The sequence below is a fragment of the Canis aureus genome, chromosome 1 (genome assembly GCF_053574225.1).
Source record: "Canis aureus isolate CA01 chromosome 1, VMU_Caureus_v.1.0, whole genome shotgun sequence".
In the NCBI taxonomy this organism is placed as follows: Eukaryota; Metazoa; Chordata; class Mammalia; order Carnivora; family Canidae; genus Canis; species Canis aureus.
Genome location: NC_135611.1, coordinates 117,288,688 through 117,304,486, shown reverse-complemented (window position 1 = coordinate 117,304,486; position 15,799 = coordinate 117,288,688). Strand labels below are relative to the sequence as shown.

Sequence of the window (15,799 nt, the reverse complement as noted above, 5' to 3'; positions counted from 1 at the left end):
GCGGTTGAGGAGCCTAACGGTTGCCGGGCTCCGGCGCGTCGATGGCGGCCTTGGGGCCCGGAGGCTACGCGCGCAACGATGCAGTGGAGAAGCCGCCGTCCGGCGCGGCGGGGGTTCCGGCGCGGAGGGGCCAGTGCTCTCCGCCCCCCGCCCCGCCGCTCTGTCTCCGGCGGCGGACACGACTCTCGACGGCGCCGGAGGACACGGTGCAGAACCGGGTGAGGAGCTGTTTGCCCTGCCCACCCCAGTCCCGGGGTTCGGCGGCCGCCCCCGGCCCCGCCCCCGGATCGCCGGCCCCGCCTCAGCCCTCGGCTCGGCCCCTCGGACTCCGGTCTGGCCCGCGGCGTCTCGCAGGCCCCTCCCACCCTCCCGTCTCCTCTCCCTCAGGCACTGCCCTTCAGACCCGTCCCAGCTCTCCCTTCCCTCGGAGGGTATTTTAGTTCTGATCACCCTCGCCCTCCTTCCTGCCTCTCCCTTCAGTCACCGTTAGATGTCTCTCTGGCCCTTCATTTTTGTTGACCCCGCCCTACGCTGGATCTTTAGGGTCCCCACCAGTCAGTGTGCAGTCCCGAGCGCTACCCACCTCGTCTGTCCCTCAGCTCATTCCACCTTCTCGCCCCACCTGCCCGCCCTTTCCTTCCTTCCACCCTTACCGACGTGGAATTCTTGGCGCATGTTGCCACCCCAGGTTACGGACACTGTGTGAGTAAATGTAAAACCTCAGCAGCGCTTCCGAAGTGGGGGTTGACATACAGAATAGTCCCCGACGTCCTTAGATAGAAAATCAAAGACGATTTTAGAGTAGGTACAAGGAATTCTCTTAGCACACCAGCGATTTAAGAAAATGGTTCTCCAACTCTCCGAGCTACAAAGTCTATTTTTATAAAAGAGAAGTTGACAGTAATCATGCCACGGAGTTGCAGGGAGCAGAGATGAAATCGTGACCATGACCTGCTCTTGGCAGAGGCCAGATAGAGGGTGGAAACACGGTAGATCCTGGTGGATCTTGTTTCTGCCACCTGGCGTCCTGCTACACTCTGATTATATCACCCATTCCTGGCTGCAAGGCCTAGCTAGGCAAGTGGCCCCTCCCTACCTCTCTGGCTGTACCTCCGTTGTCCTCCCTTTTTATCAGTGTTAGGTCACATTAGCCAGCTGTTTTCCCGAGGCTCCAAGCTCTTTACCGCCTCCCAAGTGTTTGCTGAGTCCTTTGGGCCTTTTTGCTGCAGTCCACCTGGCTGGCTCCTCATTCCTCAAATCTCAGCCTGAATATCTCCAGCCTGAGCCGCCTTTTTGAACCCCCCCACCTAAGATAGACACCTACTTTAATCTCTTACCTAGCATGCTGTACTTCATAGCTTTTCTCTTGTATGTTCCTGAAAGTACTCTAAACTGCGTGTAAAATAAAGGAATAGCAATGGGGATTTCAGAGAGACAGCAACGTGGTTAAGCGGCCTCTGGACCCAGACTGCCTGGGCTTAAACCTTAATTCTGTTCTTGTTATGAACTTTTCTGTGCCTCAGTTTCCTCATCTGTCAAATGATGATAATAATATAAATATTCCCTTGCAGGGTATTTGTGAGGATTAAGTGAACTCACGTATCTTAAGCATTAGAACAATACCTGGCACATTGCAAGTACTCTTATTAGTGGTAGCTACTACTGCTTTGATTGTGTAACTTGGATAATTGGTGTCATTTATTTATTCTTGTTTGGTGGCACAGAGTCCATCTGGCTTACAAAAGATGTACTCTAAAAATGACCATTATATTATATTAATGCCCAGTAATGCTGGTTGACAGATAGAAAAACAATGTGAGTGCCATTGTTTGATTGTTTGGAATAGAGTCCTGCTGCTGCTCCTTCCTGGGTGGGTTACCTCTCTGGGCCCCTTTATAGCCTCATCTGTAAGATGGAGATGATGATGATGATGATAATGACCGCAGGGTTATTGTGAGCATAAGTCAGTACAGGTATTTAAACAGTGCCTGGCTCCTGGTAAATGCTCAAGAAGAGCTAGTTATTATTATCCTATGTTTGCCTCTCATTTCTAAAGCCAAGGACTTGCTTGAGAATGTTTTGCTTTATAATAATTTGAAACTATGGGATCCCTGGGTGGCTCAGCAGTTTGGCGCCTGCCTTCGGCCCAGGGCGTGATCCTGGGGTCCTGGGGTCGGGTCCCATATCGGGCTCCCTGTGTGGAGCCTGCTTCTCCCTCTGCCTGTGTCTCTGCCTCTCTCTCTCTCTCTCTCTCTCTCTGTGTGTGTGTGTGTCTCTCATGAATAAATACAATCTTTAAATTTAAAAAAATAATAATAATTTGAAACTAGTATATTCAAAATATGAAAATACAATTCTAGTAGTTCATATTCTAAACAGTTTCAATCAACCATGATAGTGACTTGTTCATTTAAATTACTTTGCTTAGAGAATTTAAAAATTTTAAGTGTGACTATTCATTTGTTTCTTTACTTGTTGAACCTCTAGACTATGAATTTGCTGAGGGAACAGATGGTGTCCACTCTTGCTCACTGCTGTGTCTCTCCTTCAGGGCCCAGGGTACTGGCTTTGGAGCCAGAGACTAGCTGGGTTTGTATCCCAACCTTGCCATTCCACAGGTGTGGGGATTTTGAGGCTCAATGACCTCGCCTCAAAATCCCCACACCTGTGGAGTGATGACAGTTGTGCCTTCTTCTTTGGGTTGTGGGGTTTCAAATCTTTAATCCATATAAAATACTTAGAAATGTACTCAGAGGCCGCCTTCTCAGTGAGGCCTCTCCTTCCCCTATACTCCCAATCTTCTTCCCTGCTTTATTTTTCTCTCTTGCTCCTATCATCATCTGACATCTATTTTACATATTTGTTCTGTATATTTTTTATGTCCTCCATCCCATCTCCACTAGGGCAGGGATTTTTGTTTGTCTTCCTCACCATTCTGTGTCTTTCAAAGGAATCTCGAGAACAAATGTTAGGTGTTGGTGGCATGACTGTAGAAGCTCAGTGTTGTATGTAACAGGCACTGAATGGGTGGCTGAGGCACTGGTGCCACAAAGGACCTATTGGGAAGGTTCTTCTGACCTGGGCTTTTTCCCCACAGGTGTCACTCGAGAAGGTACTTGGCATCACAGCCCAGAACAGCAGTGGCCTAACCTGTGACCCCAACACAGGCCATGTGGCCTACCTAGCAGGGTGAGTGAATGAATGGGACTTGGTTTTTCCATCTGTAGAATGCAGATGAGCTCTCTACCCCTGAGGGCTGTGGAGAGGATTCCACAGGCCCATCTGTGTCTAGAACAGTACTGGCTTGTGGTGAGCACTGTGAAAGCCCTACTGTAACTGCAGGTGGCATGTGGCAATGATTCTCGGAAAGACCCAAGCCATGGTGTCAGACAGCCTGAATTTGTGTCCCAGCTTCAACATGTACTCTTCTGTGAATACCTCCTTTTCCTTTTTCTTTTTCTTTTTTAAGATTTTTATTTATTTATTTATTTATGAGACACATAGGCAGAGGGAGAAGCAGGCTCCTCACAGGGAACCTAATGTGGGACTTGATCCCAGGACCCCATATCATGCCCTGAGCCAAAGACAGATGCACAACTGCTGAGCCACCCAGGTGCCCCAGCACCTCCTTTTTCATTCATAAAACAGAACTAATGATATCTTCCTCTTAGGTGGTTGAGAGGACTGAAAGATATCCTCCTACTGTTTATTCCACAAATACTGACCTAGTCTATTCTAGGGCATGACAGACCTGTGGTCATTCCTGATGAATTGTATGTGTTATTCAGTCTTTGGGATGCCGTCTAGGGGTGGACTCTTAAATCTGATAGGTGTGGATTCATATTCCCACTCTGTCCCCGACCTGCTGGTAGCCCTGGGCAAAGGATTTTCCCTCTCTGGTTTTCAAGTTTCCTCATCTCTAAAAGGGAGACTAAGATGTCCAGCTTCACCTGGTAATTGTCACAGGATTTTTTTATTTTTTTAAAGATTTTATCTGGGATGCCTAGGTGGCTCAGCAGTTGAGCGTCTGCCTTCGGCTCGGGGCATGGTCCTGGGATCCGGGATCGAGTCCCGCGTCGGGATCCCTGCAGGGGTCCTGCTTCTCCCTCTGCCTGTGTCTCTGCCTTTCTCTCTCTGTGTGTCTCTCGTGAATAAATAAATGAATCGTTTTTTTAAAAAAATAAAGATTTGATCTATTTATTCACGAGAGACCGAGAGAGATTGGCAGAGACACAGGCAGAGGGAGAAGCAGGCTTCCTGAAGGGAGCCTGATGCAGGACTCAATCCCAGACCCCAGGATCACGACCAGAGCCAAAGGCAGATGCTCAGCCACTGAGCCACCGAGGTGCCCCAATTGTGAGGATTTAAAGAGATGGTGCACATAGATCTTTAGGAGCCTAGGGCCTGACAGAGGAAATGTTGGTTTTTATTTAAGAATATATTATTTAGGGCAGCCCGGGTGGCTCAGCGGTTTAGTGCCGCCTTCAGTCTAGGGCCTGATCCTGAAGACCCAGGATCGAGTCCCACATCCAGCTCCCTGCATGGAGCCAGTGTCTCCCTCTGCTTGTGTCTCTGCCCCCCCCCCCTCTCGTCTCTCATGAATAAATAAATAAATAAATAAATAAAAATAAAAATAATTATTAAAAAAAAGAATATATTATTTAGGGGTGCCTGGGTGGCTCAGTCAGTTAAGCATCTGCCTTTGGTTCGGGTTATGATCTCAGGGTCCTGGGATCAAGCCCCACATCGGGCTCCCTGCTCAGGGGAGAGCCTGCTTCTCTCTCTCCCTCTGCCTGCTGCTCCCCCTGCTTGTTCTCTCTCTCTCTCTCTCTCTCTCTCTCTGTCAAATAAAAAAAAATCTGTAAAATAGAATATATAGTACTCTAGAATTCTCAGCATAAATACCTGGAGGGAGAAGAGAGAATCTTCTGTCCAGAGGGAGCCTTATTTATATATGGGCTCTTTTGTTGGGAAGAGAATCATCCCTGGACCCCCATTACTTCCCTTAGTTTTGACACATTTTCCTCTTTCTCCCCAGCTGTGTGGTGGTGATTTTGAACCCCAAGGAGAACAAGCAGCAGCACATTTTTAACACTGCCAGGTATGCTGGGGCCTGGGCATTGGGTAGCGGTGGGACTGGGGTCCTGGCGCATGCCCCCTTCCCCATGTTGCTTGGAAGCTTGAGGTGGGTGACTAACTCATTCACTGACACATGGGTTCGGCGACATTCTGTTGCCTTGTGCTAGGTAGTGATCCAGTGCTCATGATAGCGAACAGAAAAAACTGAGAATCTCTGCTCTTGTAGGGCTGACAGCTCATCGTTGGAGACAGACTAAACCAGTTGGCAAACTACTAGCTAACTTTGACCATTGCTGTGGAGGAAATGATGAGGATTAGGGCAGGTGTGCGGGCACTGACCAGTGGGGGAGAAGGGAGCCACGTCGGAGGGCCCAGGGAGGGCCTCTCGGAGGCTGAGACCTGAGAGGAGTAAGGAGGTGACCCTTGTGCAAGTGTGGGGAGAGTGTTCCAGGTAGAGGGAGCAGCAAGGGCAAAGGCCCTATAGTGGTTACAAATCTTGAGTTTTTTGAGGAGCAGCCCAGGGATTCCTGTGCCTGGAATGGAGGAGTGAGTGAAGGCGAGGTGAAGCAGAAACAGAAACCACTGCTGGGTATTGGCAATTTTTTGACTTTTTATATTGCAATAGTTTTAGACTTTAACGAACCGTACAAAGAGTGCCTGTATAACCATCTATATAGGTAATTTTTTTTCCCGAACCATTTGAGAGTAAGCCGCCGACAGGATGCCCCTGTACCTCTGAATGTTTCAGTGTATATTTCCAGGGAGGGAGGGGTTACCATTCAAAACCACAATACACTCACCAAAAGCAGGAAATTAAAATTGGTACATCACTACCATCTAGGTCTCTTTCGAGTTTTGCCATGTATCCCAAGAACGTTCTTTTTTTTTTTTTTTTTTTTTTTTAAGATTTCATTTATTCATGACACACACAGAGAGAGAGGGGGGCAGAGACACAGAGGGAGAAGCAGGCTCCACGGGGACTGTATCCCGGGTCTCCAGGATCACGCCCCAGGCTGAAGGCCCCGCTAAACCGCTGGGCCACTGGGGCTGCCCCCAGGAACATTCTTTATAGCAAAAGTATTCTGTCCAGAATCACGTGTTTTATTTAGTGGTCTCTTTAGTCTTTTTCAGACTGAAGCAGTTTTTTCATCTGTCCTTGACATTCCTGACCATGACACCTGAGGAGTATGGGCCAGGTATTTTGTAGAATGCCCCAGCCTTCGGTGTGTCTGATGTTTCCTCATAAACTGAGGTTCTGCAGCAGAAGGAATGCTACTTTCTCCTCAGTGCATTCTAGCGGGAGTGGCATGGTACTGGTATCTCCTGTGACCAGTGGTGTTCACTTGGGCCCCTGACAAAGGTGGCATCTGCTTTCCCATCGTGGGGCTTTCCCACCGGGAAGCCTCTCTTTTCTTCCAGTGATTAGCGAGCATCTTGTGGGGAGCTTCTGTGAAACTGCAGATACTACCCTGTTCCTCCCCAGACTTTTGTTTACTGGTCATAGCACGGCTTTGACATATTTCAAGGCTCTGCAGAGAATTCTGATGTGTGAACAGTGCACTGCCCTGTCAGGTTAGATAACTTGGGCAGGACTTCCCTGTGTTGAGGTCTCTTCACCTCAAAACTGACTCAGAGTCCTGACTTCGAGAACGCGTCTGAGGAATCAGTGCAGCGATGCCCATATAGCATTTTGCAGAGGGCCGGGCATAGGGTCAGGGCATGCGACAGGTTAGGAGTGGCTGCACACAACAGAAACCCACAACAATCATGGCTTCAGACACAAGGGCATACTCTTCTTGCACAATGGTGGGCACCCAGATGGCTGGTGTCTCTGTAAGCATCAGGAACCCCAGTGTGCCTGTCTTTCTGTTCCACCATGCCTGTTGTGAGGCTTCTTGAGGTTGTCTCATGGTCCAAGATGGAGTTCTGGCTGTCACGTCCAGAAGGAGAACAACTGGGGATCAGATCGAAGAATCCCCTTTGAGAAGCTTTTCAGGAAATCCCACCCAGCATTTCAGCTTACCTCTCACTGGACAGAATAAATCAGGTAGCTGTGTAGCTGCAAGAGAGGTGAGGAATGTACTCCTGCTGGGGACACTGCCATCCTAATTAAAATTTGGGTTCTGATCCAAATTGGACAAGGAGGGGCAAGTGGCTATCCCATAGGCAGCTTGCCTTGTCTGCCGCTGGAGGAGTGATGGGAAGCCACCAGAGAGTTGAGGGGATGCTGATAAATGTTCTATGAGGTTGTCAAAGCTTAGAGCATTTACTTAATTATCTGCACACTAATTAACTCATGTGAGGGAGACAATCATTGGACAATTAACATAGATAAAAGGGAGAGGGAAGAGGAAAACAACAGTGTAGTCTGGGAACCATGAAACTTGCTGCCAAGAAAACGTGCAAACTAGTCTAGTCATTCAGCCCTTGTGCAGGCTGGAGAGAAACATGTTGATTGTTCATGGGTTTTCCAGAATACCTTGTGTATTTAGCAATGGAGCACATGCTGCAGGCTGTCTCCTGTGCTGTCTGCCAGGCTCCTCCCCTTAGTGCCACTCCCATCATTAGGCCAGATCCGTACCATTTCCTCCTGAATTTCTCAGGGATACAGGATGGGTGGGGTCTCAGGGAGCCCACCCCCTGCTGAGGGAGAGAAAAGGAAGGTCCCTGTACAGTGACCACCCTATCTGGGTTTGGGGCCTTTGCTTTTTCCCCCATTTCCCTTTGCCACTGCCCCCCCTACTGGCAGCAGGTAAAGCAAGGAACACACTGTGTGCTGTGCTGAGCACACAGGCAGCATTGGCTCTATGGGAGCTGCTGGCACTCCCCTCTCCTGGCCTCTTTCAAGGCTTGGGAGCAAAAGGTGGGCAGAGTTGTAGGAGCACAGCCAGATGGGAGTCTGGCTGCCTGTCCTCCTTGAAACCAGTGACCAACCCCTTTCCTTACCCCCAGGAAGTCTCTGAGTGCTCTGGCCTTCTCCCCTGATGGGAAGTACATAGTGACAGGGGAGGTGAGTTGTGATGGTGATTGGGTGGGAAGGGATCTTGGGACCGCTCCTTATACCCCTGCCTTATACCCTAGAATAGCTTCTTCCCAGGCCAGAAAGCCCCTTGGCAGTTGGGGGTGGTGGCTTTTGGGCATGTCCTGGGGCAATGCCAATTTCAGCCCTAATAGCCCTTCTAGCCCTGCCTGGTACACAACTTATCAGCAGTAATGGCCCCACCTTCCCCAGAACGGGCACAGGCCTGCTGTGCGCATCTGGGACGTGGATGAGAAGAGTCAGGTGGCAGAGATGCTGGGCCACAAGTACGGCGTGGCCTGTGTGGCCTTCTCCCCCAATATGAAGCACATTGTGTCCATGGGCTACCAGCACGACATGGTACTCAACGTCTGGGACTGGAAGGTGAGATGGCCGGTGGGAGTATGGGCAGGTAACCAGCTGCCAGAGCACCCTGAGGCTCAGGCATTCAGCAAACGAAATGAGATAATTTGGTAAAGTGTTCATTTATCCAGAAAATATTTATTGAACACCTACTGGATGCTGGTCCCTGTTCTAGACATTGTGAGGCATGTGATGAGCTCTCAACTAGTGGAATTACATAATTATTTTCATGTCAACCAGCTGTGACCTTGAGCAAATGATTTGACTTCTCTGTGAGTCATCCTCATGTGTAAAATGGATATACTAGTATCTACCTTATCGAGTTCTGAGAATTCAAGAAGTTGATACAAACTAGAAGACTGGATGTTGGAACAGCTAGGGGAGGACTTGGAGGTGCAGAAATGGGTACCAAGTCCTGGCTCTCCTCATAATCTGGTGTGTGATCTTGAGCACATGACTCCACCTCTCTGAGCCTGGAAGAGGTGGGGAGAAGCACCTTCCTAGCATCTAGGACTATTGAGAGGATTACATCCTGTGAAGGCTCAGCCATGTATGAGCTATAGAGGTTGGACTCTTGGGGAGAGCTCTGGAACTTACACGTGGAAACCTTTCCAAGCCTCAGTGTCCTCTGTATTGGGAATGATATGAGTGCCACACATAGGTTTTCCCATAAAGCAGCTCACTGGAGGACTCAAAGAAAAATGACTTGGAGCAGGGGAGGGTGGGGAGATGCAGGGCTGAGGGCAAAGGCACAAACGATCCAATGGGTAGGTGCTAGAGTGAACTTCTCTGCATTGATTCTTCCAGAAAGACATCGTGGTGGCTTCCAACAAAGTATCATGCAGGGTCATTGCTCTCTCCTTCTCAGAGGACAGCAGCTATTTTGTCACCGTAGGGAACCGACACGTGAGGTTCTGGTTCTTGGAAGTCTCCACAGAAGCAAAGGTAGGTTTCTGCCCCTGCCCCCTTAGCCAAGCCTGGGGAGTAACCACTGAGGGCAGTATGGACTCCTGTTTCTACCTGAGATTTAGAGGCTGTGGTCTCAGAGGCTTTCTGGCCTCCGGTTCAGCTTCTGCTTCTGGGCCTCTCTTCAGGTGCTGTGAGGCCCTGCTGGGAAATATCTTCCCCACCCACTGACCCTGGGACCAGACCTCTTTCCTAGACTGCTGCCTTCCAGCCACTCTGCCTGGAAGTGTGTGCTGTTTTTTCTTTCCTTCTCTCCCATTTGGCAGAATGTCTCAGAGTCCTTCTATTTAGCTATGTGTCATATTCTCTGGTCGGGAGAGTTCCATGGTGACCTTGCTGGGGTCTAGGCCATGTGGACAGTGTCTTACTGTGCCCTGTTATGCCTCCAGGTGACGGGCACAGTTCCCCTCATAGGGCGTTCGGGCATCCTGGGTGAGCTGCACAACAACATCTTCTGTGGCGTGGCTTGTGGCCGGGGCAAGATGGCAGGCAACACCTTCTGTGTGTCCTACTCGGGCCTCCTTTGCCAGTTCAATGAGAAGAGAGTGCTGGAGAAGTGGATCGACTTGAAGGTACACCACCCTCCCTCCTTGCCATCAGTGGGGAAAACACTCTTCCCAGGACATGTCTCAAGGGACACTCAATGATATCCCTACCTGGTAGTTGGTCCCACTAGCTCTGGGTTTGACTGCTCAGAAGTTGTGCTTGTGAGACTCTGGGTGAGTGAGTTTCCCTCCCTGGGACTCAGGTTCCTCATCTGTAAAATGGAAAATGTAAGACACTTAGCACAGGTTCCTCATCTGTAATCTGTAAAATGTAAGGTGCTTAGCACAGTACCTGGTACCCTATAATGGGGTCAAGGCTATAATTGCTCTCCCATGACTATTAGATCCAGTTCCCATTTCTCTTCACTGAGTTCTCTTAGCTGGTGGGATGACCTGATTGATTGATTGATTGATTGGATGACCGCATTTACAAAACAAACTAAGGGGGGATCCCTGGGTGGCTCAGTGGTTTGGTGCCTGCCTTCAGGCCAGGGCATGATCCTGGAGTCCTGGGATGTCCCACATGGTGTTCCCTGCATGGAGCCTGCTTCTCCCTCTGCCTGTGTCTCTGCCCCGCCCCACCATGAATAAGTAAATACATAAAAATATTAAAAAAAAACAAAACTAAGGTATTATTGACTTAATGTTTCAGTCAAAAAAGACTATTAAAATATGTAACATTTTCTTTTTTTAAACATTTTAAATTAAAGACTGGATATATCTCTAAATTGCAGAACCACATTTCTTCAGGATCTGAGGGTTTGAATCCACACTTTTCTTGTGTTCCCTCCTTTTCCTACTCCTGCTCTTGTGGCTCTCTTCCAGAACTCACCTTTAGGGCTAATGGCACGGTGTCAGGCCTGTGGAAGAATTTGAAATTTCGTCTGTTTTTCCTAGTTGGTTAAACATCATTTTTTTTTTCTCATTTGAATCTTCTTTTTATTTTTTTTATTTTTATTTTTTTTTAAATTTTTTTTTTATTTATTTATGATAGTCACAGAGAGAGAGAGAGAGAGAGAGGCAGAGACACAGGCAGAGGGAGAAGCAGGCTCCATGCACCGAGAGCCCGATGTGGGATTCGATCCCGGGTCTCCAGGATCGCGCCCTGGGCCAAAGGCAGGCGCTAACCCGCTGCGCCACCCAGGGATCCCTGAATCTTCTTTTTAGAACTTTAGCAGCTCAAGCAAGTCCAAAGCTTCCAACAGATGGACGGTTAGCCCCTGAGCAGTTGTCTTAAATGACTTATAAATTAAATCCCTCTAGATTTGGAAAAGCTCCTCTAATCTGTGTCCAGAGGTCTGGCACTTCCTGCCCCTTCCATCTGTGTATCCTGGCGGGATAGATAGTCTGATAGTCTTTTCTGTATATAGTAACATTTTTCTGTGTTGCTTTGAAGTATCTCTATGAAGTTGTTTTTAAACAGTAGGGGAAAAACATAAGCCTCAAATTCAACCCTGGTACTGCATGTTACCTATCTGAAGTCACAAATTGCTGAACAGATTATTTTCCACAGACAGCTGAGTTCCTCTGTAGACAGTGATAACAGTTCTGTCACAGTTTGTGCCTCTGTCTGCCTACTGGCACGTTTTCTCCAATAGTGACTGCCATCTCCTGACTTCAGAAGTTTAAAATTTGCCAAAATGGGCTCCTCAAACCCAAGGAACTCTAAGGCTTCTCAGAGGCTGAATTCTGCTCTGTTAGTCCCTATGTCTCTGAACTGGGCCACATGCAGCACCAAGTCCACTTGAGTCCCCTTTGCCCCCACAGGTCTCCTTATCTTCATGCCTCTGTGTCAGCCAGGAGCTCATCTTCTGCGGCTGCACAGATGGGATCGTCCGCATGTTCCAGGCCCACAGCCTGCAATACCTTGCAAACCTGCCAAAACCACACTACCTTGGGGTGGACGTGGCCCAGGCTCTGGAGCCCAGGTACGGCCTAGCACAGGGTAGGAGAGGGGCCCACGCAGAGTCTGTCTCCCGACATCCATTCGTGCATCAAGCTTCATGTACCTATCTGGCTGGCCCTGCACTAGAAGGATAGAGCTATTACAAGGCAGCAAAATCTCTGCCACCATGAAGTCTGCAGTCTAGTGAGGGAGCTTGATGCCAAACAAGTTTACAAACAAGGTCATTTGAGATCGTCATAAATGCTTGGGTGAAATAAACCAGGAACTCAGGAAGGAAAGTGCTTAGGGGTCGGGCTATGTTGATTGGGAGCCAGAGGAAGTCTCTGGTGAGGAGGAGCCAGCTATGTGGAGAGGTAGGTCCTAATAGCAAGTATAAAGACCTGAAGGGGAAAGTGCCCTGGGCTTGGCGTGTTGCAGGTACAACTAGAGGCTGCATGGCCAGAGCCCAGTGTGCCAGGGAGAATGTTAGGAGACTGGTCTGAACATTGATGGAAGCCTGCAGGGGAGCTTATAGTCTTTTCTGGGGTCATTGGGCAGCCACTGGAGATTGCAGGCATTGGCATCAGTTATATGGTTGGCCTTAAGCATTAAATCTGTCTGGCTGCCATGTTGAAAGCAGGTTGAAGGGCTGAGCTATGGTGTATCTTCCCCTTTGTTGTAAGGCTATTGGGGGCAAGGGCTACCTAACTGGGTGCTGGGTGCCTGGGGCTGCCTGTTTGTAAATTGCTGGACACTACCTCCTGGGTACCTTTTCTGAGTGACACACAGTGTTGTGTTATAGTGACCAGGCTGCCCAGCCCCCCTGCCACCTTCGCCGTGTGTGCTTTAGTTTTCTCATCTGTGAAATATAGTACCTACCTCTCGTGGATACCAAGGATTCGGTAGCTAAAGCTCTCTAATCGTCGCGTAGTAAGTGCTCAGTAAACTATAGCCTTTGTAGGGAGGCCCTAGGCCAGGGGACAGCACCCCAGCCCTGGCATAGGGACTTTTGGTCATGTGTTGGTGAGGCCAGTGTGAGAGAACTAAGGTACATACATGCCCATTATCCTTCCATGCTCAGAAAAAGGATGGAGCTTGGGTTGGGTGAGATGAGGGAAGGTGAAAATTCAGATGTTCTCAGGGGCCAGGCAGGAACTTCCAGTTAACAACCACTGTACTAGAAGCAAAAGCAAAAGAAGAAGGAGAGAAGAAGTAGAGTTGGAGTGGGAGATGAACCACACCTCAATTATAAGGGATGGCATTGCCAGGCAAGAGGCAGCTTGAGTGTCCCCAGAGGCAGCTGTCATTGATGGCAGCTTGAGTGTCACCAGAGGCAGCTGTCATTGATACTCACACTGCCATTGATGGCGACTGATAACCCATGTGGCCTTGTTAGCTTCCTCTTCTGCAGGAAGGCAGAAGCAGTCTACCCAGATACAGTGGCGCTGACCTTCGACCCCATCCATCAGTGGCTGTCCTGCGTGTATAAGGACCACAGCATCTACATCTGGGACGTCAAAGACATCAACAAAGTAGGCAAGATGTGGTCGGAGCTCTTCCACAGCTCCTACGTCTGGAACGTGGAGGTGAGCCCCTCTTCCTCTCTGCCCCTGCTCAGCTCCCATCCGGGGCTCAGCTGGGGAAAGCTTCTGCAGTTTGGGGAACCCATTCAGCCATTCCTTCACAGGATACTCATGGGCCCCAACTTGGTGCCACGTGCTGTTCTAGGTGCTGGGGACATTCGTTGGGAAGGAAACTGACAAATGTCCTGCCGTGGTGGAGCTCACATTTGGGTGGGAGAGTAATCTCATACACATCATCAGTGACAGCCAAGCAGCACTACCTCTCCAAAGAAAAATAAAACCAGGGGAAGAGAGACCAGGGGTGCTCTCTGAGAACTTGACCTTCAAGCAGAGACCTGCAGGGAGTGAGGGGCAGAGGCATGCAGCCACTTGGGAGGACCGTGGCAGGAGCGTGTATACCTCATAGAGCTTGCTGTGGAGAGCTATTTGTGTAGGTTAGTGCTCTTTAAAGTGTTGAAATTTTCGGAGAATGAGTCTTTGGGGGTGTTTTCATTCTCTAAAGCTGTTCTAAGTTTTCCTTGCAGATAAGACAACTGGTGGGGAAATAATTGTATTCTACCTCTTTTCCCTCCTGAAAATTTCATACTGTGAGGAACATTTGTCCTAGAGAAATTATGTTTTCAGTGGCCCAGTTCAGAATTAGGAGAAATAACTCGATCCTTTTCAACAACCATTATTCAGCCCTTTGTTCGGATCCATCTGCCTTTCATAGATCGGACATTTCTGTTGATAGCACTTTACTCAACAAGAATGTTTTTTAAGTAACTTTAAAATTTTATATATAAATATATTCTCCTTGAAAAAAGGGTGAAATGTTTCAAAGCTAAAGTCTGTTTTGATCTGCCCACCCCCCAATCCTGTTCACTTTCACCCTCACCTTTGTTATTAGTTTATTATGTTTTCTTTCAGTTCTTTTCCTTTGCATTTGCCTATTATTTATGTGTATCTTTCTCCTCAACAAAAATATCTGTGGGTGCATCTTTTTATCAGTTCTGGAAAGAACAGCCAGTACAGATTTAAAAATTGCCTCTACCCCATTCTTTCTCTTCTTCTGCAACTCCTAATGTCCTAACCCTCTTTGTCCTTCAATTTTTTTTTTAAATAACAGATCTAGAAAATCATACAAAGGAAATGTACAGTTTATTGATAATTGTTAGGAGCTATTGATGCTCAATGCCTAGATCCATCTATTCCTTGGGGGTTGCAATATGGTGATATTCTAATTCTATCATTTCTTTTTATTAGTTGGACTACTTATATGAAGAAACACTTCCCCTCATCTACCATTTGGTCACCCAGTGGTACACTTCATATAGGAAAGGCAGGATAAATGCTTGATTCTTTCCCTTTATTTACCAGTTTTCAAGATAATGAATTGGTTCCCTGTCCTCTAAAGGTAACTAGTTGTTTTTATTTAATATCATTATACACTCATATGTAAATATATTGGATATATTTTAATCCATTGCAATTATTAACATTATGGAAGCTCAAATTGTCCCATCTTTGACCATTGGGAGCCTCTTCAAGTTGGCTTCTGAGTCCTCTGGACATGACCCTTGTAGTCTTTCTTTGGTAGCTACCTTTTGTTTTTTGAGATGACAAGATATTCCAGCTTCATCTTGTACATTTCCTATCCCAGACTGGAATCAATCATTTCTTAAAGAAGCCCTAAGTTTTGATTTCAAGTTGAATTGGTACTTCAAATTCATAGTCTGAGTGTTGGGGATGCTCATAGGTATTAGACTGATCCTTCCAGAATGCTAAAGACACGGGGGATGATGGAATTAGAATATCCCCGTTAATCATTTATTTATTCTCACATTATGTGTACAACAGTCTAAGAATGACAATTACTCAATTTTAAAAAGAGTTAAAACAATTTTTTTGTATATGTTCTCCATTCTCTCCCAATTTTAAAAAATAGTTATTCAACATCTATGTGACCTGCTCATGTAGCCATTATATACCATGTTCTCTTCCTTCTGACCCCATTTATTTAGGGGAGTGTAAGTGTACATATGTATTGTGTTAAAATACAGATAGCATAAAATTTGCCATTTAATTTACTTGTTTTGAGAGAGCGTATGCATGCATGCATGCACGTGCAGGTTCAGGGGAAGGAGCAGAGGGAGAGTGAGAGAGAAAATCTTAAGCAAACTGCAGGATCAGTGTAGAGCCCAATGTAGGGCTCAATCTCACGACACTGAGAACACAACCTAAAACAAAATTAAGAGTCAGACACTTAACTGACTGACCCACCCAGACCCCCCTAAATCATTTTAAAATGTACAATTCAGTGGCATTTAGTACACTCATAGTGTTGTACAACCATCCCTATTATCTAGTTCTAGAACAT

The 15,799-nt window shown here is 47.6% G+C and overlaps 1 protein-coding gene across 1 annotated transcript in view; it reads left to right on the top strand.

The window, feature by feature from the left end:
• The first annotated feature begins 2 nt into the window (after nt 1-2).
• The window catches only part of WDR62 (WD repeat domain 62), a 47,755-nt gene continuing 31,958 nt past the window's right edge, over nt 3-15,799 (top strand). Inside the window, exons 1-9 of the mRNA XM_077853604.1 lie at nt 3-218; nt 3,098-3,189; nt 5,039-5,101; nt 8,032-8,089; nt 8,312-8,482; nt 9,269-9,406; nt 9,817-9,999; nt 11,740-11,900; nt 13,254-13,443. Of these exons, the coding sequence (XP_077709730.1) occupies nt 42-218; nt 3,098-3,189; nt 5,039-5,101; nt 8,032-8,089; nt 8,312-8,482; nt 9,269-9,406; nt 9,817-9,999; nt 11,740-11,900; nt 13,254-13,443 (1,233 nt within the window). The 5' untranslated portion in view covers nt 3-41. The remainder of the gene's footprint in view (nt 219-3,097; nt 3,190-5,038; nt 5,102-8,031; nt 8,090-8,311; nt 8,483-9,268; nt 9,407-9,816; nt 10,000-11,739; nt 11,901-13,253; nt 13,444-15,799) is intronic.